At 32.0% G+C, this 27,455-nt stretch overlaps 1 protein-coding gene and 1 long non-coding RNA gene across 2 annotated transcripts; both read left to right on the top strand.

Moving 5' to 3' along the window:
- Positions 1–1,249: 1,249 nt before the first annotated feature.
- LOC139525991 (uncharacterized) lies at positions 1,250–3,993 on the top strand. The gene is made up of 2 exons (XM_071321177.1): positions 1,250–2,156; positions 3,283–3,993. Exons 1-2 carry the CDS (start codon positions 1,274–1,276, stop codon positions 3,669–3,671), a joined length of 1,272 nt encoding a protein of 423 aa, XP_071177278.1. The 5' UTR covers positions 1,250–1,273; the 3' UTR covers positions 3,672–3,993.
- A 16,652-nt stretch (positions 3,994–20,645) lies between these two features.
- On the top strand, positions 20,646–26,382 carry LOC139527211 (uncharacterized). Its single transcript, XR_011665298.1, has 2 exons — positions 20,646–21,883; positions 25,869–26,382. It is a non-coding gene; the product is annotated as an uncharacterized lncRNA (long non-coding RNA).
- Positions 26,383–27,455: the final 1,073 nt, after the last annotated feature.

Raw genomic sequence — 27,455 nt, 5'->3', positions numbered from 1 at the left:
GAATGGTGGCATTCAATTGTTGAAAGTTATAGATTTGCCGCGGTATAATGTTTTAGCGATGTGTCCTTTGTCTGTTAATACTTTGTTGCAAGACATTCACGTTATAGAAATAAGGGGTCAAAACGGAACCAAAAACAATTCTTGGTGTTCTTTGAAATACTAAATCTAGCAATACATTTAGATTTCGGATATTGGACAGTATAATACTAGGTAATTGTCCAATTTCAATTTTTGAAAATTTTAGACCTCATTTTTTTTGTGTTATAAACCTATGATTGCCCTACCTGTTAAAGGTTTGGCCCCCATCGTATTTTCCCCACACAAATTGTTTTGGTTATTTTATCAACAATAGGCATACAGTCATCAAATTTTACAATGTTTGAATAATTGGTGGCTAATTGTAGTTAGAATAATATTTATAAGAGGGAAATACTCACTCGTTTTACAGAAAAAAAGATTCACATAAAGTATACGATTTACGTTTATATAAATAAATTGAATTATGCAACTTAGTAACTTAGAAATAATTCAAATCCTCATATGTATTACCTTAATCGGATATTTAGGGAAATTACGTTCTTATTTCCGTCAGCAAATTAATACATTATTCTGAACTCGAATTTAAGGTTCAAACAGTTATCAGGCAAACTAAACATTGTCAGGATTTAGTAACAATGTATTAGTTTCCGCCTTAGTCATATAACTCCTGGCATCTTCCAGTATGTATACTTCATTAGGTTATAAATGTTTGAGATGAGCCTTCCAGATGAAGGAAAATCCAAGAATAACGCTTTGAATGTACAAAATGTAAAAAAAACATGAGTTGTCTCGATACTGAGGATTTTATAATGAACTGTGTCATAAATGTGGGAAGGATTATTTTGACAAATGTGTAATTCCATTTTCATGTTAGTCTATGAGTAAAGCATGAAATTTAGACATGTAAAATAAAATCCGAATAAACCTATCAATCCTTTAAGTAAACTCATTTTAAAAGAGCCAGAACTAACAGGTAATAAAATCTGACAGAACCCATACGTTGAATCGAACAAATAGCTTAGTGTTATTGATATATTTTAGGATATAGTTTGTACTATCAATAGAATGTGATTGTATACATAGCAACACACATATTTTTATCATATAAATAACCATCGATAAGTTATGCAAACACAGTTTGATTTAAGACAATTATTTATCTTAATTTAGATCCATAAAAGAGTCGTTTTACAAGCTCTGTAACATTTTTTTTATTTTTTTTTTATTAACCAGTATGGCGACAAAACTGTTTCCTTTTTTTCTTGTATTTCTCACTGTACATGGATTTCTCTTAGATAAGTCACAAAACGCTAATGGTCAATTAGGAACATCGAATCAATACGTTACCGCATTAGAATTTTTGGACGAGACTAAATCGAGACATCAGGAAGATGAACAAATACGTCACTACGTCGACAAATCACTTGCCGTTCTGTCTTCACAATTGGAACACAAATTTAATATTCTTGAGATGAAATTAGTTAAATGTGCAAATCAAAGCGATTCCAATTCAAGTTTCGAATCCATGGAGCTAAAATATGTAGAACTGGAACGTAAGTATAATCAGCTACAAACAGAGAACAAAGTTTTACAAACTGAACAGAATTTAATGGAAAACGAACTTCGGTTATTACGCAACAAAATTGGAGAAATGAGCAGCGATTTTAAGATCTTTAAACAACTTGGCAGCATTAAACCATTGCAGGAAATACAAAGTTTGCAACAAGCCGTTCAGACAGTTTCTGCTCAAACACATTCTTTATCTGTAAACGAACGTGCACGAAGTCAGGATTTTGTAGCCTTGTATAATATGACAATTGATTCAAAAAGAGTCATGAACGAGTTGAATACCAGCACAAGCAGCCTTTTAAGAAATTTAGAAACGAAAACAAGTAACCAATTATCCAATCTTGAATATCGTCAAAATACGACAGCAGCTGATATAAGCAGTAAGTTAAAGAATTTAGAAACCAAAACTTACAAACAATTAATAAGAATTGAGCAGAGTCAAAATTCGACAGCAGCTGACATAATCACAAGGATGGAAGCAAAGGAAACCAGTGATATTTTGACAATGACAATGGTACAGAAGCAGATAAACAACAATGCAGAAAGAGGTAAGACCAAATAATGTGTCATTTTTCATATACAATATTTGGTACTAAATAACACTCATGAAAATGTGCTTAAAGTTGCTAAGATATAAAAGATGTGGTATGAGTGCCAATGATACAACTCTCCATGTATATATGGTATAGCAATTTGTTAGCAATAGTCATATTTGAATTGCTTGGCAAGAAAGGTTCCATTCAGTTAAGTATCCAGTCTTAATAAATGATTGATCTTAATAACTTTCCTCTTCGATTTATTTCGAGATGATTTAAACTGGAGTATTCAGAAATCGTGGATTGATTGATCGCTCTAGAGTTTCACAGAAAGTAACAAATTTTGATATAGAAATTTAGGACTTTACATTTAAAGGAAAACAAAATAAATTATGCATCTAAAAGTTAGGAACGATTCTTTTTTCAAAATATACACAAAAACAATTAAAACTCTCCATATCCATATAGATATCTGCCTAGTATGTAACAAGAAATAAATATAACTACTCATTTTTCCTGTGATTATTTCATACGGGTATGCCTAAAAAGAAAATCAAAGTTCTACTTTTTCTTGTATCTTTTGCTCTCAATATAAACAATTTGCACAACCTTTAGTGTGAAAAACAGCTTGTTTACACTTTTATTTGTCTGAAAACTTGACCACATAGCTCTATTTGGAATCGATAACCTTGACCAAATAAAAAGACAACTGTATCGTAAGTTATGTGACACCTAAACATCAAGAACGTTTCCTGTGGACAAAGAATGATGTTTATTTTTGCTAGATAAAACAAGCAGTCAATTATATGTGCATCACACATATGTGAATAGTATTGCTCTGTAACCATCAACTCAGTCACGGTACACATAAATTTCAAACTTTCTTGAAACTATGTTTGTTCATTTATTTTCATGAACACATTAGAAATGTGATGACACAACTTGTTTTTTAAGTGCAATTCTAATAAGAAATGCAATTTCAACACTCAATCACAATATTCCGTCTTTTGTATCCAACTATTCATTTTACTACACCTTCAAAGGATAAAATAGTTAGATAGTTTTAACTTCGCAAAAGGTACTCAAATTCAGTTCACTTTTTCAATAATGCATGCTTTTATTTTCTGAATTATTTCAGTTGCCATGACTGCTCATCCATCGACAAGCGGAACAGTAGCTGGTACCATAATAAAGTTCGACGATGTAAAGTTCAGTTTAGGGGTCACTAACCTGGCGTCATACAATAACATAGGAAAGTTTACGTGTGAACATGATCATGAAGGACTGTACCTAATATCAGCTTCTGTGATGTCTTATACCAATCATGCGTTCTTCTATATTTATTTGAACGGAAATTCTATTTCTGAAACATACATCGGCGATCATAGCGCTACTTACATACATACTGGTGCAGTTACTGTCACCCAGAAGTTAAAACTAAATGACCAAGTCTGGTTGTATGCTCCTGGGTCTTGGTATCTTTTTGGTGGGTTGTATTCAACATTAACAATAATCAAAATTAAATGAATACATACCATTAAAAATTTAAGGATTACGTTTGTTAAAATAAATATGTAATATGAGGTAGGCATAACCTGTGAATGGGGACGAAGTCTGTATGATTTTTTTTTATAAATCAAACATGTTAAAAGAAAAACGGAAATACCGTAACGTTTCCGATTTGGTTCTGTAGTAAGGGATTTAGTTGTGACGTTATGACGTCATATTCAATGTAAACAAAGAACGTAACGTTTCCAATTTTGGTTGTGTCGTTATGGATTTTAGTTGTGACGTTAAATAAGTTATGACGTCATATTCAATGTCAACAAGAACGCTGTCATCAGGTAACTTTTTTTTTTATAACAAACAATTTTTAGAAATAATGAGTATTGAGTTTCTTTCTTAGTCTGATAAATATACATTTTATCCAAAGTCTCATGCAAATAAGACCAGAAACGGAAGTAGATTTCTGCGCAGATCGGGAAATTCAAAAACGCGACCAAAAAAATGAACGATTTTGAGTTCATAAGTACAATGAAAATATCGGGAAAATTTTCCCGATTTTTTTTTTTTTTTTTTTTTTTTTTTTTTATTGAATTTTCTACTGTTATTGGGGACTTCGTCCCCATATACTAGCTAAACAGTTAATTTTACTTTCGGGTAAGTTTTACCATTTGTTATATGTGTAATATAATATCATTCTGAATGATGTACTGAATCTTTGGTGTTTCATTTTTATTCTATAACTGAACATTGGCACGATTTGGTTATTAAATGTTAGAAATTATTATAAATTAAGGAATGTATCTCCGTCATGCAAAGCTCTGATTCCTTTCACGGATTTGGCTTTAGTTTTTTTACCTTTTGGATTATAGCTCTTCATCTTTTATATAAGTTTTGAATTTCAAATATTTTGGTCACGAGCATCACTGAAGAGACATGTATTGTCGAAATGCGCATCTGGTGCAGGAAAATTGGTACCGTTAATGTTATTGATTGTAATAAGTTACAAATGTCTTTGTTTTTGGTTCAATGTTAATATCAAGTATTTTATATAAAACTAGACAACTGTTACTGTACATCTCACACAATCATATTAAGACAATTACATTATGCTTATACTGTATTTATTGTGTAATTGAGATCTTGAAACAACTAAGCAGCATTAAAACCTTGCAGGAAATGCAACAAGCCGTCCAAGCAGATTCTGCTCAAACACATTCTTTATCTGTAAACGAGCGCACACGAAGCCGATTTTTGTAGCCTTGTATAATATGACAATTGATTCAAAACGAGTTATGAACGAGTTGAATACCAGCACAAACAGCTAATTAAGGAATTAGAAACGAAAACAAGTAACCAATTATCCAATCTTGAATATCGTCAAAATACGAAAGCAGCTGATACATGTGATATAAGCAGTCAGTTAAAGAAATTAGAAACCAAAACTTACAAACAATTAATGAGAATTTAGCAGAGTCAAAATTCGATAGCAGCTGACATAAATGCTAGGATGGAAGCAAAGGAAACCAGTGATAATTTGACAATGACAATGGTACAGAAGCAGATAAACAACAATGCAGAAAAAGGTAAGGCCATTTAATGAGTCCTTTTTCATATACAATATTTGGTACTAAATAACACTGCGGGAAATAATGGTTAACGTTACATGTATATATTGCATAGCTATATGTTTGCTGTAGTCATATTTTGATTGCTTTACAAGAAAGTTTCCCAAACATCCAGTTGAGTATCCTGTCAAAATAAACGATTAATTTTAATCACTTTCCTTTTCGATATATCGAAGTATATGAAGGTTATATTTAACGACCATTCTGTTAAAGAACAAATTCCGGGATATTTTGACAATACTGAGCTACCTCTTATTTGTTATATTTACAAGAAATCTACCCGGAACTTTGTGTTTAATTATAGTCAACTGTGTAAAGATGTTAATATCAGTGAAAATACACCTACTTCATGTAATTGTAGTACCTCCGAATATATTTATGGACCCATTTCCCATGTTATAACAGGAGATCTTAACATTGTTCAAGACCGAGAGTTAAAATCATTCCTCAGTAAAGGACCTAAATATCGTCACCCGTCAATTATTAATTGGAATGAGTGTCGTAATATCATCCACGACTCACTCCATACTTAATGTATGAAATGGATAAAACGGGAAAAAGCTGACAAAAAATCTTTGGAGTCTTTTTTTAATTCAGTAATGAAGATAGTTGATATACGTATTCAACATTTTAAAGAACATTTTACTATTGACAATAACCACAATAAACCTATTTCTCGTATCAAACATAAACTAAAAGAACTAGCCATGACATTTGTTGTTGTCCCGGCCGATAAAGCTGCTAATAACATTATTATTGTTTGACGTAAATTTTACATTGAGGTTCTGAAAAAAGAAATCACCAATTCACCAACATTCCAACTGACTCCATTTTCAGAAAACGACATCTGTAACAAACATAAACTTTTAGCTACCGCTTTACAAGCAGAGCCAAATACAATGAAAGTCCCAACTATGTACTGGCTTCCGAATCTACACAAAACAACTTACAAAGATAGATTTATTTCGTCTTCAAGCCATTGTTCCACTACTACATTATCTATTCTGTTGACCAGTACACTTGGTACAATAAAAAGCTGATAATAAATTGTTCAAATAAGGCCTTCGATAATAGTGGAATTAATTACTTTTGGAGTGTCAAAAACTCGTTGGAAGTACTTGATAAATTGCATGCTTATATTGGTGATTTTGAATCTGTTCAAAGTTTTGATTGTTCTACCCTGTATACCACATTGCCTCACATTCTCATTAAGAAAAAATTCACACACCTAATTAAATGGGCATTTAAAAAGTCAGAATGTGAATATATATGTTCAAACTCTTTTAGGTCATTTTTTAGTAGCAATAAACAAAAAAACTATGTCAATTAGACATGCTTTGATACTATATATGCCCTTGGATTTTTACTAGATAACATTTTTGTTCGCTTTGGGAATTCCGTATGTCGTCAGATTATCGGAATTCCAATGGGGACTTAATGTGCACCACTTATTGCGGACCTGTTTTTGTATTGCTATGAATTACAATTTATGACAAAAATAAGCAAAGACCCATCGAAACAACATCTGATCAACAAATTTAATAATACTTTTAGATATTTGAATGATATTTTGGCTTTCAATAATGACGACTTCAGTGTGTCTATTAAAGAAATTTATCCTGCTGAACTTACTTTAAATAAAGCTAATACTAACAATGACCACTGCCCTTTCCTCAATCTTGATATCTATATCACTAACGGAAAGCTGAATACTAAAATTTATGATAAAAGAGATTATTTTTCATTTCCTATCGTTAATTATCCATTTTTAGATGGTGACGTTCCCTTGTCACCATCTTACGGTGTTTATATATCTTAACTTGTACGATTCGCTCGTGTATGTAACAATGTTTTAGATTTTAACGAGAGAAATTTATGTATTACTGAAAAACTATTACACCAGGGTTTTCGATATCACAAACTAGTTAAAACATTTACTAAATTTTATCATCGGTATAAGGACATCATTCGTAAATATAGCTCAACATGCAGACTTCTTATACGTTCAGGTATTTCACATCCAATTTTTTATGGAAATATTCTTTATAAAGCACAAAGGTGTCAGTATTCACCTCAAAAACTAACAAAACCTTTGAATAGACTTATTAAGAAGAGATATAGTACGATACTGTTGTCAGGTCATTAAAGATTGCATATTTTGGCGTTAATATTGATTCACTTATAGGGTTTTTGCATCGGAACTAAACACATTTATTCAAAAACTAGTTGTTGGCATGACACGGGTTATGTTCTTTTCATATATGTTATGATGGTATGCTACTAAACCCCTAACGGGAAGGATTGTGCCTGATAAGATGAAATCATAATCTTTCAGTCAGTTTAATTGAAGTCTGGAGCTGGCATGTCAGTTAACTGCTAGTAGTCTGTTGCTATTTATGTATTATTGTCATTTTGTTTATTTTCTTTGGTTACATCTTCTGACATCAGACTCGGAATTTTCTTGGACTGAATTTTAATGTGCGTATTGTTATGCGTTTACCTTTCTACATTGGCTAGTGGTATAGGTGGAGGGTTGAGATCTCACAATTATGTTTAACTCCGCCGCATTTTTGCGCCTGCCCCGAGTCAGGAGCCTCTGACCGTTGTTAGTCTTGTATTATTTTAATTTTAGTTTCTTGTGTACCATTTGGAAATTAGTATGGCGTTCATTATCACTGAACTAGTATATATTTGTTTAGGGGTCAGCTGAAGGACGCCTCTGGATGCGGGAATTTCTCGCTACATTGAAGACCTGTTGGTTACCTTCTGCTGTTGTTTTTTTCAATTGTCGGGTTGTTGTCTCTTTGGCACATTCTTCATTTCCATTCTCAATTTTAGTTATATTGAAAGATTCAGAAATCGTGGATCTAATGATCGCTCCAGTGTTTTATGGAGAGTTACACATTCGGATACAAAATTTTAGGACTTTCCATTTAAAGGAAAACAAACTAAACGATTTATCTACTAGTGACTATCGATTTTTTTTAATAGATACACAAAAACAAAATTAAAACTGTCCCTATTTATATAGATATATACTTGATATTAAGAAATAAAATACAACTACCAATTGTTTCTGAAATTCTTTAATACGAATATGCCTTAATACATTTTTCAAAGTTATATTTTCCTCTTGAATATACTTCTTATAAAATGAACAATTTGCGCAACCTTTCGTGTGAAAATAAGCTTGTTTTAAAGCACTTTTTATTTGCTTTGAAAACTAGAACACATAACACTTTTTTGGATTCGATAGTCAAGCCCTATCTAAAAGACAAGTGGCTCGTCCGTTATGTGACACCTTAATATCAAAAACATTGCCGTGGAAATCACCACCGAGAGAGGATTCTGTTTATTTTATTTTTTGTTTTGAATAAAAACAATGAGTCAATTCTATTTGCATCACAAACATGTTAATAACAATGCTCTGTAACTGCCAACTAAGTCACGGTACGCATATTCTCGAACTTTTTTGAAACTATGGAATTTGGTGACAAAATGTGTCTTAAAAATGTTAAGTGAAATTCTAATAAGAAAAGCAAGTACAATGCTAAATCACCATATTCCGTCTTTTGTATCCAACTATTCATTTTACTTCACCTTCAAATAGTCTATAGTTTGCAAAAGGTGTTAAAAAACAGTTTACTTAAGTCTTTTCCAATACTAATTGCATTCATTTTCTGAATTTTTTCAGTTGACATGACCGCTCATCCATCGTCAAGGCTGACAAATCACCGACCTTTCGGCTTACAAGAACACGGGAAAGTTTACATGTGAACTTGAAGGACTGTACTTGATATCAGCTTATGTGATGTCACATACTAGTACTGCGCACTACTATATTAGTCTAAACGGGAATTATATTTCAGAAACATACATCAGCCAAAATAGCAAAATCTACGTACATACTGGTGCAGTGACTGTCACTCGGGAGTTAAATTCAAATGATAAAGTCAAACATTATCAAACATTGAAGACATTGCTGTCAATTGTTTATTTTTTTCGAAATAAAGCTAACGATGTTTGCTAAAATAAATATGTATAATAGTATCGATATCTACGCAGGGCTTAGATTGTCACTTTTCAGCCAAAAATTTTCAAAATTTTAGGACAAAAGGCACAGGGCAATAGTGAGAGCCCCCTGATCTCTCAATCTTTCTAATACTATGCAGACATTTAGTTAGTAGGTAGATACAAACATGACCGAAAGGAATTAGTGTAGACTTCCTGTCTTCTATGTTTACAGAGGGCAAAAAGTGCCACTTTTATGTTCAAAATTAATTGTAAAATCCTACGGGCCTTACATGTAACCATCAGTCAGGGGCGTTACTTTTACAAGTAATTATTTTAAGTTACTTAAAGCTTATATATTAGTAATTTTTGGTTTATATAAGTAACGCCCCTGATTGATGGTTACTTCTTCTTCTGTGTATTAGCCTCCTTTAAGTAGGAGCACCTCCGAATGGAGTATATACCCTTAATGTCTTTTTTTCTTTGTAAACACATTAAAAATATGTACAGCACATGCATATAAAAGAAAGAAAGTTGTTGGTTTTTTTTTTACATGGCATATATACAGGGACTTGGGTGTTTTTTTAAAACTATATTATCTCATGTTTATGTTAAAAATCTGTTATTATTGCTTTATATAAGTCTAGAATAAAAGTAAACCATTTATTGTTGAGCGATAAAATTAAGTAAAATATGATCAAATGTGCTAAAAACTGGTTAAATCCATTGTAATATATTAAGTAGCAATTTCATACTTATGTAAAATACCTAATGGATTTGGTGATTTAAAACTATAAACGATAATTTTTTTTTTAGATAAGGTGGTTAGGGATGTTAACTGTGAAGATGTTTCCTTTAAAATATATATGTCTTATATTCATTTTATTCAAATATTGCAGTAATTATAAAATAAAATAAAATAATTTGGCATCAGTAGTGATTTTTAAATGAGATTAAAATAGATTTTAAAATATATGTACTTAATACTATTTCTTTTCTTTGTTTGTACATTATGTACATTTATATATTTTTTTCATTATATACTTTATTTTTCATATTTCAGACTCGGTGCCAGGCTTAATGTCTATATGTATCATATTAAGGCACTATAATCTGTTGACTGAATTTCCTCATATTGTCCTGATCCATGAATACTGTTTATTATGGAATTATTCCTACACATATCATTCTGTCTATTCTTATTCATTCTTTTTTTTCCAGAACTTTCAATCTGTCCATATGTAGCTGAAAGATCAAGTTTCTTGTTTTGTTCTCAATCACGTTCACTAATTTATTAGAGTTGTTGAGTACTTCTTTATATTTTGAACAGTCTATTATTAACTGAGAGATTGCTGCCTTGTTTTTAAAGACATTGTTCCAATTTTCTGCAGTAATCTCATAGGTGATGATTTCTCTTATTTCTGAGAAGTACTTTTCTCTTGTTGTACTTAGTATTGGACAAGTTGTTAGGAAATGTGTCACATCCTCATTACCACTGTAACAAAGTTGACAAGTTCCTTCCACATTGTAGTGTGTGAATTTGTGTTTATCCACTTGCAGTATATATGTCCCAGTCATTACTCTTGCTTTAATGATTGCCTTTCGTAGTTCGATTCGTGGGAGTTGTTTAATATTCCAGACACGATGTGGTTTGTTTGGTTCTAGATTGCTTGTATTAAGGAATGCTAGGCTTGATTTGTTTTCTACATCAGCTAAGATCTTTTCATTCCAAAATTTATCCACTTTTGTCTTGATAGAATTTTTCCAATGCTCTTTCTTTGGTATGTTATTTTGTAATTGGGTGATGCTTGGTAGCCCATACATTTCTAGTATATTCCTTATTCTTGTAAAAAAGCTCTTATTGTTGTCAAAATTTGTAGTTATTTGTCTGGTTAGTATTTGATGTATTTTATCATTTCCAGAGTTTAACAGAGATAAAAGGAGAGATAGACATCTTTTGTGTATTTCTGCCTCTATCGGTAAGGCTCCTATTAAAAGTAAGACTGCTGCGTTAGATGTTCTTTCTGGTAGGGATTGTATATGCCTGAGATTTTTCCTGTGGAATTTTTCAAGTTGCTCAATATTAGCCTTTGTCATGGGTAATACTTCAAGTCCATATATAAGCCTTGGTACAACATATGTTTTATAGATGCTGTATGATGTTGGAGGATCTAAACCATTTGTTCCATGGACTCCTGACCCCATTAGAGCATATTTCGTCCTTCTCGCAATTTGTATTCGTTCTTGTATATTGACTTGGCATTCATTCTTTTCAGCTCTTATAATACCTAAATGTACACCTGATTCTGCGATATTTATTTCATTTCCACCTAGATTCCACTTAAAGTTGCTTTTTGTCTTTGAGCAATCAATAATTTGTGTTTTCATTGGATGTATGGTATAATGATGTTCATTGGCATATCTGCTGAGTACATTTAACATTATCTGAAGCTCATTCTCATTGTTAGAGATAAATGCTATGTCATCAGCACATGTTGGAGTGCCTGCATATATATTTCCTAGGTGATATCCAAGAGCATTTTCTTCTAATTCCACAAGTAAGTCCTGGACAAAAACTTTGTAAAGATGAGTGGACAGTATTCCTCCTTGTCTTACACCTTGTTTGATGTTGAATGGGGTACTGATACCATCTAGCCATTTCACTTTTGATGTCAAGTCATTATAGAGTTCTGTAAGTATCTTCCAATATACTGGATGTATATCCTGATCTATCATCTTGTCCATAAGAATGTAATGCTGAACAACATCAAATGCAGATTTCACGTCCAAAATATTAATAAAGAAATTTTTCGGATCCTTTTTTTTCCTCATACCTGGCTTCTGATATAATTAGACTTGCCATTTTTTGCCATTTAAACCTTTTGTGAAGCCAAACTGGAGGTCTGTTTTAGATTCTAAATTCAGCTTGGTTAGGAATGAGTACTCAAATGTTTTTCCTGTAACTGGTGTAACTGTTATGCCTCTATAATTGCCTAATTCAGTGGAATCTTTATCTTTTTTAAGCACTGGAGTGAGTATACCAGATTTGAATGAGGTTGGAACTTTCCTATATAATAAGATGTTGTTAAATATTGATTTTAAAGCTGGTGTTATAGTTTCTTTTGCATTTTTTAGATGTTCTGTTGTGAGTCCATATTCATCCGGACTCTTGTTGGTGTTGAGACAATCTATCGCTTTCTCTATTTCTGATTCTGTAAACATTTCTGGGATATCTGTACATTCCTGCAGGGCTTCTTGTATGCAGCTTTGTCTAACTTTGCATAGATTCAGATAGTTACAGTCGTACTGTTCTTCTTTTGGTATTCTTAGGTCTTCATAGTACTGTGCAAAACCTTTTCTTTGCTCTTCTGGTAGGAACATGTATTCACCATTGATTTTGAGGCAATTTGTTGTTGTACGGTTGTTATTTCTACCTCTGTTTATTAGCCTATAAAATAGCTGTGTTTTGGGATTGTCTATTATTTGCTGATAAAGTTTTTGTCTGTCCACTGCTTGCTCTGCTCTAAGTTTGCTTCTTAACTTCTTTTTTTCCTTCTTTAACTCAATTGCTAAGACATGATCTTTTGTTTTTCCAACACTCTGCCATTTCTTGTATATTTCTCTACATGCATTTAAAATTATAAGCACTTCAGGAGAGGCTTTCCATTTTGGACCCTTTGTTTGCAACAATTTAGTTGGAATTGTTTTTTTCCCTGCTTTAGTCATTGCTTCCACTAACATGTCTAACTGTATGTTTACATCCTTTTCAGTCTCTATGGAGGTTATACTGTTTTGAATGATACTATTATAACCCTTTTTGTCAATTTTTTCCCATTGCATTTTGTACTTTGCTTTATTGTTCTGTTGGTTTGATTTTCTGATTTTTGTCATTTGAGAGGCTATTTCTATTTTAACAATTGTGTGTGCCGAGGTGTTTGCACAAGATTTTTCTTCTATTTTATAGTCCATTACCAAATTTTCATCTTGAACCAGAATGTAATCGATTTGGGATGAGGAGTTGCCTGCATGATGGAAGAATGTGTGAGTGTTTACTAATTCTACTCCAGCCCGTAGCCAGGAATTTCCGAGGGGGGTTATTTGGACTCACGAAATCAATGCATTCATTTGTTTGATAAAGATGTACTAACACTTACACGTTACAAACAAGTATCGTTCATTCTTATACAACCGCAAAAATTTTAATTTGTCGTCGTATATTGCTATCACGTTGGCGTCGTCATCTGCGTCGTCGTCGTCGTCGTCGTCCGAATACTTTTAGTTTTCGCACTCTAACTTTAGTAAAAGTGAATAGAAATCTATGAAATAACACAAGGTTTATGACCACAAAAGGAAGGTTGGGATTGATTTTGGCAGTTTTGATTCCAACATTTTAGGAATTAGGGGCCAAAAAGGGCCCAAATAAGCATTTTCTTGGTTTTCGCACAATAACTTAAGTTTAAGTAAATAGAAATCCATGAAATTTGACACAAGGTATGACCACAAAAGGAAGGTTTGGATTGATTTTGGGAGTTTTGGTTCTAACAGTTTAGGAATTAGGGGCCAAAAAGGGCCCAAATAAGCATTATTCTTGGTTTTCGCACCATAACTTAAGTTTAAGTAAATAGAAATCTATGAAATTTAAACACAAGGTTTATGACCACTAAAGGAAGGTTGGGTTTGATTTTGGAAGTTTTGGTCCCAACAGTTTAGGAAAAAGGGGCCCAAAGGATCCAAAATTGAACTTTGTTTGATTTCATCAAAAATTGAATAATTGGGGTTCTTTGATATGCCAAATCTTACTGTGTATGTAGATTAAGTCCTGTTTTCAAATTGGTCTACATTAAAGTTCAAAGGGTCCAAAATTAAACTAAGTTTGATTTTAACAAAAATTGAATTCTTGAGCTTTTTTGATATGCTGAATCTAAACATGTACTTAGATTTTGGATTATGGACCCAGTTTTCAAGTTGGTTCAAATCAGGATCCAAAATTTTAATATTAAGTATTGTGTAATAGCAAGAAATTTTCAATTGCACAGTATTCAGCAATAGCAAGAAATCTTCAATTGCACAGTATTGTGCAATAGCAAGACATTTTCAATTGCACAGTATTGTGCAATAGCAAGAAATCTTCAATTGCACAGTATTGTGCAATAGCAAATATTTTCAATTGCACAGTATTGCGCAATAGCAAGAAATATCTAATTGCACAGTATTGCGCAATAGCAAGAAATATCTAATTGCACAATATTGTGCAATGGCAAGAAATTTTCAATTGATTGGAGTTATCTTTATTTGTCCAGAATAGTAGTTGAATCAACTTAAATCATTGTGTTATACAATATACAATGTATATTCACTTTTACTTCCAACTGATAAATTAAAACAATCTTTACCATTCAGTGATAACAAGCACCTTTTGTTACATTTTAATATTTTATGATGTATTTAAATGAGTAGTTATTGTTGCAAACTCCATTAGAAATTTGAATTGAGATCAGTTTTGGAAAAAGGGAAAGGGGGATGTGAAAAAAAATTTGGGGGGGATTAAATTTTTCTCATTTCAGATAAAAAAGTAAAAAGAAAATTTCTTCAAAGATTTTTTTAAGAGGATTAATATTCAACAGCATAGTGAATTGCTCAAAGGAAAAAAAAAGTATTTTAAGTTCATTAGACCACATTCATTCTGTGTCAGAAACCTATGTTGTGTCAACTATTTAATCACAATCCAAATTTAGAACTGAATCCAGTTTGAATGTTGTGTCCATACTTGCCCCAACCGTTCAGGGTTCAACCTCTGTGGTCGTATAAAACTGCGCCTTGCGGAGCATCTGGTTGTATGTTGTTTCTTGTCACATCTTATAAATTACATGTACAGTATATATTCATGGTGTCAACAATCTGATGTAAGCATAGACAATTTGGATTGAGACGTACCTACAAAAAGTGATTTAAGCTGATGAATTATTCATTTCATTGTTTAACAACTTGTGAGAAAGGGATATCGCTTGATATTTACTCCTGTAATTTAATTCAAATAAGTAAGTAAGGAAGTAATTTCCTCTCGTTATTTTATTCAAATAGTAATAATAAACTCGCTGGAGGCTCGTTTATTAACATATTGAAATTAAATAACTCGAGTAGATATTAAGCGATATCCTTTCTCCCTCGTTATGGAACCTATGAATATGTTTTCAATGTCATGTCAAAAATTTGTAAAAAAAATAAATAAAGGGGAGATCACCTTAACCTATTTGATGCAATGACCAAAGTTTCATTATTTTTTGTCTCCCCTGTCACCAAAGGATTAAGTGAACTTTTCTCATCACTCGGCATCCGTCGTGGACCGTCGTCGTTGTCGTCAGTTAACGTTTTCATTGTGTTGTCGGATGATGCTCGGATATATACGTCTAGAGTTCTAATTGCAGTTTAACAGATCTCAATCTGAGCAGTTTAATAACTGTATTTTAATGTTAAGGACAGGAATTTTTCTTTTCTTTAATGTAGAAGAGTGTCTTTGTTCAATATGCACTTCAGCTCATAGACCAAGGTGAGCAACTCATGCTCTTTAGGTCCTCTAGTTTGTTTTATAAAATCCTATAATTCGGAAACGTAAAATCTACAATTTTTAAAATTCTAAAGGAAGGATGCTTCAATTTATATAAACAATTCCCTGAATTTTATGAAAATTGGTTACCGCGTTTTTGAATTATTGTCCGACATGCTGACGACGCACGGACGGACAGACGGACGAACGGACGGACGGACGGTATAACATAATACGTCCTGTTTAAAAACTCCGGGGTTCACCAAGAAAAATATTATTCACTGTGACAACAAAAGTATCATAAAGTGAAGTTGAAAAGATTATTAGTCCCCTGCACGAATTCAAAAGTTTCTAATTTAATGCTGGAAAGTTGTGGTAGAATGATTTCCGAACAGAAAATTTGCATTAAATTGAAAATGGTTAATTTTAATTAACGTAGTAATATGGTTTGGTAATTTATTGAGAATATATTATATTTTATTAAATTACATTTATGCTGACATGAATTATCATTGATATGGTTATATTTATAAATTAACTGTTTACAAAATTTCGAATTTTTGAAATACTAAGGCTTTTCTACCTCAGGCATGGATTACCTTAGCTGGATTTGGCAAAACTTTTAAGAATTTTGGTCTTCAATGTTCTTCAACTTCGTACTTTATTAGGCTTTTTAACTTTTTTGAATTCGAGCGTCACTTTTGAGTCTTTTGTAGATGAAACGCGCGTCTGGCGTATATACAAAATTAAGTCTTGTTATATATGATGGGTTTATTTATAAACTAGAAAAGTCATTTTTTAAAGTCAAGAATACATTTTTTTCTTATTGAAATTTTTGATAAAAAACCCAGATCATTTGTTTAAAATCCTAGACGGTCTCACAGTTCCTCTCGAAAAATAAACAGACAAAAACAAACACTAAATTTAATGGTTAAGTACAAGGAAATTGTGCTTCTTTGTTACTCAAAACATGTATAGTATTCAAAAAAAGATAGGTACTTATGTAAAAGACCATTTTGATTACGAATTAGCAGTTAATTGACCTGATCGCAAGTTTTATTACTCGAAAAAGCCCAATCTACACTCGAAAACAATGGAAAAATTCACTCGAAAAACACGATCCTAGCCGGACACTATTGCTACCATGGAACATATTATTTTAGTTTCCGATAATTTGAACATGTTTTATATGTGCAATCTAATCTCATTCTGTATCATGCACTGAATCTTTTGTGTTTCATTGTTATTCTGTAACCGAACAGTGAAACATTTGGACTATTTTATATAAACAGTTATTAAATAATACGAAATAATACGACTAAAACAGTCCTAATACTACCAAAACGACATGTGTCATACTAGTGACGTTGTCAAGGTCATATAAATCACGTGATCTATATTGCCTTTCGGCCCGGTCCAATATTTCCAATACGGACTGGCAATGAATCCTGAATTACATGTAAACATATATTGTGCATGTAATTAAGGATTCATAGCCAGTCCGTATTGGAAATATTGGCCCTATATTCACATCATTGCCTGTCCGTATTGGAAATACTGGCCCTTTATTCACACTTGATGTATGTAATACAGCATTCAGAACACGTCTGTATTTAAAAAATCTCGAGGCCAATACAGCAAACCTTGAATATAAACCAGTGCCAATACAGAACCAGCCAGTTAATAACACTATATTACAAATACCGGTATATTGTATGGTTCCTAGTTTATACCGAATATTTTATGTACCAGTAGAAAATTTTTACTGATTATCTATCTCAATCGTATTTAGGCTATAACATAAAGTTTATACTGAATTAATTATTTAATGGTCAAAGTTCAGTGGCAAAAATTTCGGATATTTTCCTTACAGGGTAAAAAAAATTGAAAAGATCGTTGTCTAAAATATGTTGAAACGTGGAATGTTTAATCTTCCATAGGAAAAATGATTGTAGATCATACATCTTAGCGTAGCACAGGCAACTTATGAAGCCCTACAAGAGTTCTCTGATATGTAGTAATATGTTTTGGTGATTTATTGAGAAAAATAAGCCCGTCTTTGATTGCTGATAAAATAGATGTTAATAATTTAGAAAGAGGTTTCGTGGAGCACTTGGAAGACCCAGCAATATACCGTTGTTTGTGAGGACAATTATGTAGTTTAAATATCCAATACAGTGATGGCAGATCCAGTTCTTCATCTTTGGTTGAAATTACAAAGAAACACAGAACAGACCTGTGATTATCCAGTATTTCCTCTTTGGTAAGTGTCGTGAGGGTATATGTCGAGTTTCCAAGTGAATTGTCAATACCTAATTCGTTTATCAAGCAGTTAATGTAATGAGTTTTACACACAAAAACGATGTTGTTTGGGGCTTTATCTGCGGGACAGCAACATATTTGTCGTGGAGGTAGTATAGGTGTCTTGCAACATTTGGGTCTTTAAAGATTGACTTAGCATGGGCATTGATAGACATATTCATTTTCTTGATTCTGATTTGTATCAACGACCTCACTGCCTTAATCCATTCGGAAAGAGTGTCTACATCTTCCTTCTCGCGCTTAGCCCATTGCCTGGCATAATCCTCAACTGAAAAATTTTAAAGTTGTATTTCCAATTGATGTATTTAGGCTCATGATATTTCAGATCTTTAGATAACACATTTCGTACAGAAGTGATATTAACTATGTTGAGGTCATCGGTAATAACGTGGCCAGTAAGATTATATGTGAATTGGGACCTAGCACAAGTGCAATCAGGAGGTTTAGACTTGAAGTCGTCAATATCGAGATCCTACAAAACGTGTTTGTAATTGAAAATTTTAGTTGCAATAGGTTTTTTATAGGTATAAGAAATGATTGGTACAGACTGGTCTTTGAAATAAGGTGGTATTTTCGATTGAACTAATTTATGATGAAGGACATTGCCTAAGTTGACGCCATCGATACCTTTGTTGTAGCACACTTTATCAAACTCGGAGAGTTATATGTTGACTTGGTCATTAGAACATTTGCTTCATGGTTAACTCCTATATTCTTAGTAGTGTTTCTTGAAAAAAATTGAGATAATTTTTTTATATTCCAATGTATCATTTCCATTTGGTCCGTTGCTGGTATGAAACAACTCGTCACAAAAGAAAATGACACAGAAGTTAACAATATAGGTCACCGTACGGTCTTAAACAATGATCAATATCCATACCATCTATTCAGCTATAAATGGCCCCGAAGAAATTGTAAAACAATTCAACTACTTCAACGGGTAAATTGCGTATCTACTGTGTGAATGATAGTTCATTTTAACTATTCGTGAAAATAGAGGGTATTTTAGATCAGTTTTTTGTTGTTGGTTTTTTTTTTTTTTTTGTTATTTTCATTTTTCTTTTCCGAATTCATTAAGAAGTTTTGAACATCGACCAACTACTGTTGCCCTTATTTAAACATCAAAATACAGTTGTCGTTTCTTATCCAGAGTACACCTTTTTGTCAACTTAATGTTTGGCATTTCGGTAAAATTCAATAGAGAAATGTTATCCTTAAAAAAATCATAAAGGAAACCAAACTGTCTTTTTGTAGAAGAAAATGGCAAGTAAACATCAACAAGATACAGATGTGACTGCTTTATAAACCTGTGTACTCCTTATTATTAGAAATGATCGCCCTTGTTCAATTTCAAGGTCGACAAGTGTCGAATGTCAATGTCAAATCAACCACTATTGGTCATCTTACAGCCTTCAAGAATGAGCAAAGTCCATACTGCATAGTCAGTTATAAAAGGACCTGAACTCACAAATGTAAAACAATTCAAACTAAAATACTAACGGCCTAGTTAATGTACAAAAAATGTATAATCAAATACTAAAGGTCAACACTAAAGTATTCCTATTTGAAGAAAATTGGATACATCAATGAATCTGCGTTCAAAACCCATGTCAATGGTCAGCTCTTCCCGATTTTTTTGTATAAACGAACACACCCACAGTTGTGACGATAGATATTTTGAACCAATGTCTGAAAGATTTGTGCTACAAAACCTTTTCTGAAGGGAATGAAGAACACAATGATGAAATCATACCGAACGTTATTTTAGACATTAGATCAAGACAGGTAATACTTAATTGATGAATTGGATATTTTACAAGGGATGAACATGAACTCAATTAAGTATTCAAAATATATTTTGATGAAATGAGATCCTGTTGAAATGTACCACAAGGAAGTGTCACTCAATAAATTATGATTTATTGTTAAAAAAATACTTTTCACGATTTATACTTTGAAATTTATTTAAAAGTAATACAAAACTGTTTTCTACAAACAACACAGAAGGTGGTAAAAATTGTTTGTTTTTAATATGTTCAAATCGCAAAACGTTATCAAGGCTCATTGATATTATGATTTATAACAAACAATCAGGACTATAGTTCACAACTGAAAAAGAATTTGTACTTTTAAATTTCTGTGATATTTGAAGCAACAATTTTAACAAACGTGACAGTACGGGTGTCACATCTAAACCAGATTATGTTGATCTGAGTTTACCCTTATTGTTTGGTAAGATTATTAAATCATAAATTTTCGTAGTAAGATTTAGTCATTGTAGCCAGTCTTTTCGTCGGTATTTGGTTTTTTTCTGTTTCTATTGGACTTTATTGCGTTGTCGTATGTTGTTTTTTTTTTCGACTGCTACTGATTTCGAAATGAGATAACAAATGAAGAAAAAAACAAACAACGCACAACAACGTTCCTCCTTAAATTAAACAATATATAAATCTTTCTTAAACGTGGAACATTACATTTGTGCCTTTAATTCGATTTAAAGGGCTTGACCGTTAAATCGCGTTATCAGAGGAAGGCAAGACTCGCGACAGTTCATGCACAGGTCAATGTTACGCGCATGTCTTAATTCGATTACACGGCATATCAATTTTAACAGCTAAAGCACTCCTCACAATATTTTGAATGCACGGTCTGCTAGGAAGTAACTGAATTTATCTAAGGTCAGATTGTTGAGTTTATTGTACGCATAATTAATGTAAATACTTATCTTATTACTTTTTCAATTTCAACATATTATTGATTAATTAATTTAAAATCGGTCACATTCAACTTGATAATATATACATTAGTGGACAATTTACTAAAGCAATGATTTATATATAGTATACAAATCTTTGACTAAAGTTATTATAATACGAGCGAATTTATTTTAATTTATGCTGGATTGTATAATAAATGTTTGATTCACATAGTTTTTAATTCCAGTTACATTAATATGTTTGTATCTTTTTATCGAGGTATTAAAATTGAAAACTAGATTCCAGGTATTTCTGTTCAATTTACATTTCGTAATGCAGATTAAAATGGTATTGTTCCATTATCAGGTATGTTAACTATTATTTAATAATGGGGTTGCCTTGTGAGACATTAACACCATCAAATGCAATTAATTAATTTATGGTACCATTAATTGTTCTTTAGCGTGTTTAGGACAGCAGTAAATCGTAATATACTTCAAAGTTGAGCCTCCGTTAAAAGAAATTAGTTGATAAAATTTTTGATATGGCAGCTACAGTGATGTCTTTATAACCGATTATTTTTAGGTCAACCAAATTGCGTTGCATATATACAGAGACATATAATACAATATGTCTCTGATATATATTATAATATTTATTTTCAAATAATATTCATTCATATTTTGAAGTAATGTCTTTATAACCGATTGTTTTTTCGGTTATCCAAATTGCATTGCACACATTTTGATATTTATTTAGTGTATAAAATTATATATTATTTTAATTATATTTGTTCATAATGACATTTATTGGAAGGTTTATGATGTCTGAGTAGAAAAGGCGTTGAAAGAGGTGTTATAATTGGGGTAAAGAAAACTGCTTTAGCCACATGTGATGTCAAAATAGCTACGCATCTGAAACAGAAACTGAAAATTTGTTATGCAGGATTATTTCATTCATCAGCAGGACCATCTATATGTATATGTTAGTCAGAGAAGTGGCAGTGTGCCTTATCTAAATACAGTAATAAAACAGGTACATCTTTTATTCTTTAATTTTAATGTAGCTAATTCAGTACATGACATATTTAGCTTTAACAATGATTTCAGTAGTAGCATGTCGAGCATAATAAGGAAAACGATTTAAAATGGCGAATACTATATTGATCCGGATTGGTTTTACTATGAAAGAACATACCACGAATAAGAATAAGAATAAGATTGATTTATTTATAATTGGTTTCTTATCTATTTATCTCATCCCGATTAGAAAACATTTCAATACTGATTTATTTTATAATTACACTGCGAAGGTATAGTCCCGCAAGTAATTTTATATTCAGAGCATTTTTAGTATGTGTACATATCACGAAGGAATTTTTACAGTAATTCTAATTATATCATTCTCATTACAAGTTTACCAAAATTTGATTTATTTTCATGTGTCATCTTTATAAAAGAGAGAACCATTTCAGTAATTTCAGAAACTAGTTCTGCACTATTTGTGCGAAGTATATATACATGTATATAAAAAAATTTAAAAAAAATGGTATCTCGCTGCTTTATAAAAATTCATCAACGGTAAATATCGCTGATATCAGTAAGTAAACTGATGCATTTTTATATTAGATATTTATTTAACAACCAATTTGAAGCAGGCAAGAGAGCTCATCCAGTATATGAGCAAATAAGACTTGGAGCTAGCAGGGTTCAGGTCATAAGTTGGAAACGAGCTGTTTCGGTTAAAGAAAGCAATTTCACAGTCTTGTAATTGGGGACCAGTTGATTTAGATCTATGGCTATTATTCATGTTCCATGATCACAACAAATCATTCATACCCTGTCTGTATTATGTATAAATAATGTGATCAAACTAAGGTCTTGCACTAGGATAAATCGTCATTACTCACACAGTTTTTTTGCGCACGTTTTAATCGTGCCCAGAAAAATAAAATGCTACATGTAATGGACAAGATAATCAAATTTTGATTTTCAAGATTGCTATAACTATCAAATATTTACATAAACTGAAAATATTATTGCCATCTGTTTGCCGTTCAAGTAACGAATCTTTAGTTTTCGGGGTTTGTTTAAACTAGCTTTATTGGATTTTTCATATGAGTGGAACTAGTAGCTATCAATCCACTTGCGCATTCAAATGATATTAGTTTTACGGATAACAATGTTTCAATTAGTCCCAAATTTTAGAAAATTGATCAGCAAGGCAAGATAGTTTTACTACTATACTTGGGAAAAGGCATCGTTGGTTTATGTCTGTCATATTTCTTTTCCGTAAACTGTTTTGTTATAAATTAGGCCGTTAGTTTTCTCAATTGAATTGTTTTATATATTTCATGTCGGGGCCTCTAATAGCAGACTATACGGTATGGGTTTTTCTCATTGTTGAAAGCCGTACGGTTGCATATATTTGCTTACATTTACTTCATTTGTACTTTAGTGGATAGTTGTCTTACTGGCAATTATAATCTTTTAATTACCATTAATAACGAATAGAGAAGAAATAGTATACACTTCTACAAGTTACGTTTACAAACTTTATTACCAGATGTGTAGATCTTTGATAAATTTATCGTCTGAAAATTGCTGATATAAAATTATTGTCTGGGTTAAAGGTTTTCTTAAATCTTATTTATATCATTACAGAGGTCAAGAAAAGTTCAAATAAGTTAGGCGATGAATTAATGTTATTGCTTTTGTGGTTTAGATTTAATAGTAGCGTATATCTCAGACTATAAAACTGCTAATTAGTACGATTTTGTTATCTGAAAGAGAAACAACGCAATTGGGTTAAAAACTGTGAACAGTTATACATGGAATTTTATGTATATACGTATATTAGAGAATATTCGTTTTTTGAAGCAAAAACAAAATTAAACAAACACAAAAAATGTTACACGATACCAGTTTTAATGCCGTATTGACGAGCGCCCTAAAGACGGCAAATATTCCATCGGCTATTTTTAGAGTCAAATTTTGGGGGGTCTTAACTGCACCTCAGTTTAAAAAGTTTTTGTCTGGGAAACACGATTCATTTACTAGTTTCAATTGGCTTTGAATAAGCTTTCAGTAACTGCGAGTTCTCTTAGGTGGGTTCTTGATGTCTTTAGTCTATTCGTTAGTTGTGTCTTGTGTTTTGTGTCGATCTGATGAGTCAAACCTACCTCAACTTTGTTTTATTTTGTGTTGTTAACCACTGTCCCCGGTTACGGGAGGGCTTAGTTCTCACAAACTTGTTGTTTGTCGCAGTCTATTATACTTGTTTTACGTTTAAATTTATTTATATTTAAATATGGCCTTGTTTTCTTGTTTGAATTGTTGCTGGGGCCTTTTATTGCTATTATACTGTACGGACTATGTTCATGCTGAAGGCTGTATGGTGGCCTATAGATGTTTACGCCCACGCTATTAAATTTTAGGCAAATAGTTGCCTCATTGACATTCATGTCAGATCTTTTAGTTTTTATATTTTCTGATGGTAAAAATAGAATTCAGACATTGGTAATATAAAAAGTATTAACCATATATCTGATTACAAACATAACAGTTGGCAAGTCAAATATCTTCATCTGTTATCATATCAATTTTAATTATTTTTCTATATTGTATATTACCAATCTGGAGCTGATTTTGATTGATTGTCAATTTAAGATATTTCATGTTTCCAAAAGCGTGCTTGGATAGTGGGTTTTTCAATCACCAATGACTTCGTTCGTGCTCGGAAGATTGTAGTTACTTATGGTTGTGTTCTCTTATACATTTTCGTATCACAATTTGTTAGCAAGGTCAAAGTGTTATGAGGCACTTTAAGTAAAGAGATAAACTAATCGTATGCTCATTCTCGAAGGGCCCCGCAATATTAAGTAATCCACTAAAATGGACATGACATCGGACAAAGCGCTCAATACGATAGGACTTAACTTATAAGCGATATTGATTTTCTCCAAGATTTGTTACCTTAGTCAAATTTGCTTGGTTCCAATATTACCACGATTGCAATACAAGAACAAGATTCCAAATAAGTGATTGAACCAAACTACAGTGAGAAGGAATATTTATTTGTCAGATATTGAAAGTTATCTAATTTTATACAAGTTACAATTTCAGTTATGCTGTATCTATTTTTATCTATTTATTATCCAGTTATGCTATTATCAATTTGCATCCATTTATTTACCATCAAACGGCGAAGTAGGTCATTGGCTTCGGGAATCTGTTAGCTAGTAGTTACTGCGGTCAGATTCTTGTTATTACACAATATTACAATCAGAGTTATCTGTTATATCGACTCTCAATGTATGGTACTGGTTGGCGGTAACAAGTTCCAAAACATTCTTTATGAAATGAATGTTTTTGAACTTGTTTAGTGGCGGACTTTATAGGCTGCACCAGTACCGATGAACTTGATTTATCACTGTATTATTATTTAATTTAGAACATTAATCCATGTAATCTTCATTTCCACCTCAAACGTAGTTTCTCATGTTGATTTTGGACATCTGTTGCCAGGGTTCAAGTCAGCACCCCATTATTTCAAAATTTTATTTCATTTTAGTTTTTATTTGAATTTTTAATTTTATTTATCTATTTTATTTGCATCTAATTTACGGTTGCCCAAAGACCCTTTGTTTGTGGGTTGGTAACCGACAGAAGCCATGATCTTACTTCGCCAATAAAATATATTTTGATTTTAATAACGTCTTCTCTCTTATAATTCGATTTAAAGGGCTTGACCGTTAAATCGCGTTATCAGAGGAAGGCAAGACTCGCGACAGTTCATGCACAGGTCAATGTTACGCGCATGTCTTAATTCGATTACACGGCATATCAATTTTAACAGCTAAAGCACTCCTCACAATATTTTGAATGCACGGTCTGCTAGGAAGTAACTGAATTTATCTAAGGTCAGATTGTTGAGTTTATTGTACGCATAATTAATGTAAACCCACCCATCCCTCCTCTTTTATTTTTTCGATACTGCTGTTTTATGTCTTATTTTACAGATTTCTGCTTGTTTTTAACCTCAACATAGAACTCCTGTCACGGCTTCTGGATTTACAAGTCTTCACCAGTTTATAAACACAATTAACCACAGTATGACGTCCATCTGATGAGTGATAACGGATTAACAGTCATAGTGTACCGATAAATAATGTTATGACAGTCTTTTAGCAGAGTTCATCACTAGGTCGGACTTTATAGGCTGCACCAGTACCGATGAACTTGATTTATCACTGTATTATTATTTAATTTAGAACATTAATCCATGTAATCTTCATTTCCACCTCAAACGTAGTTTCTCATGTTGATTTTGGACATCTGTTGCCAGGGTTCAAGTCAGCACCCCATTATTTCAAAATTTTATTTCATTTTAGTTTTTATTTGAATTTTTAATTTTATTTATCTATTTTATTTGCATCTAATTTACGGTTGCCCAAAGACCCTTTGTTTGTGGGTTGGTAACCGACAGAAGCCATGATCTTACTTCGCCAATAAAATATATTTTGATTTTAATAACGTCTTCTCTCTTATAACGTTACATTTGTGCGTAAAATCATTAATTGATTCATTACGACTAACAAACTTAAGTCCGTGCTTAATCCATGAGGCAAATATAAACTTATTAGAATAGTTCACTTAAATCTCTGAACAATAGTAATTAGCTAATTTTGAAAATACATAAATGTTCAGTATACGGGTCTGAAATTTAGCCGAGATTTATTCTTGTGATTGTAATTCTAATGCATCAATGTATAGAACAAAATATAAAGGATTATTAGCCCATTTGTTGCATATAACAATTACTTATTAAATAAAACCAAGCAAGTAGTTTTACAGGTAGACGATTTAATTGTCTATGTATCAAATTTCATTAACAACGCTGATTGATTAAAAAACATTGATAGTTATCATTTTTAAGTTATGTATGAAAGTGATGCTTAAATATGGACGAAACTTATTGATCCGCCAATGGAAAGTCTAATTGTAATGTATTTGTCTTTTCTGTTAGATGCCTCCGATTTCCATCGCAATAAATATTGTATGTGTGTGGACTAAACACATTTTATCTAAGCGCGCATGATTAATACAATTCCATTAAGATGTGTCATGTAAAAGAATTTGTTATATCTACACACCTAATGTCAACATGATAGAACATCTACTAAACAAGATTGATTAAATTTTTTGCTTCCTTACAAAAATGCCTCCACAGTTACTCTTTAAATTTTTTTAACAAGATTATTTTTAAACGTACATGTACGAAACAATGATTTCGAATTGACCAACCATTCAAACAAAAAACCCGTATAGTCTGTATCATACAAGCCAAATTGATTAAAGTTGTATCAAGTAATTGAATGAAATAGATAGTGATCACGACATGACAATATTAAAACACCCGTATGTAATTGTGATATTTGCGAATATTTCCTTTTTCGCAAATTCAAACGATAAACTGTTTGCGCGGAAAAATCTTCAAGTTAATGAAATTCTGAGATATTTCATAATTTTTAAACACAAGACTGAGAATAGATTGATGCTATATAAAAAACTTAAAACCAAATCAGTTACTCCAAATAGAATGAACA

This window comes from Mytilus edulis, chromosome 6, assembly GCF_963676685.1.
Source record: "Mytilus edulis chromosome 6, xbMytEdul2.2, whole genome shotgun sequence".
Lineage (NCBI taxonomy): Eukaryota > Metazoa > Mollusca > Bivalvia > Mytilida > Mytilidae > Mytilus > Mytilus edulis.
The sequence above is the reverse complement of the archived record's forward strand: the minus strand, read 5'-3'. Positions and strand labels throughout refer to the sequence as shown.

Bases quoted from the DNA above. Each gene is read 5' to 3' on its own strand.
- LOC139525991 (XM_071321177.1), top strand. From the start codon at position 1,274: ATGGCGACAAAACTGTTTCCTTTTTTTCTTGTATTTCTCACTGTACAT. The intron at 2,157-3,282 runs GTAAGACCAAAT...GAATTATTTCAG, and splicing joins AAACAACAATGCAGAAAGAG to TTGCCATGACTGCTCATCCA.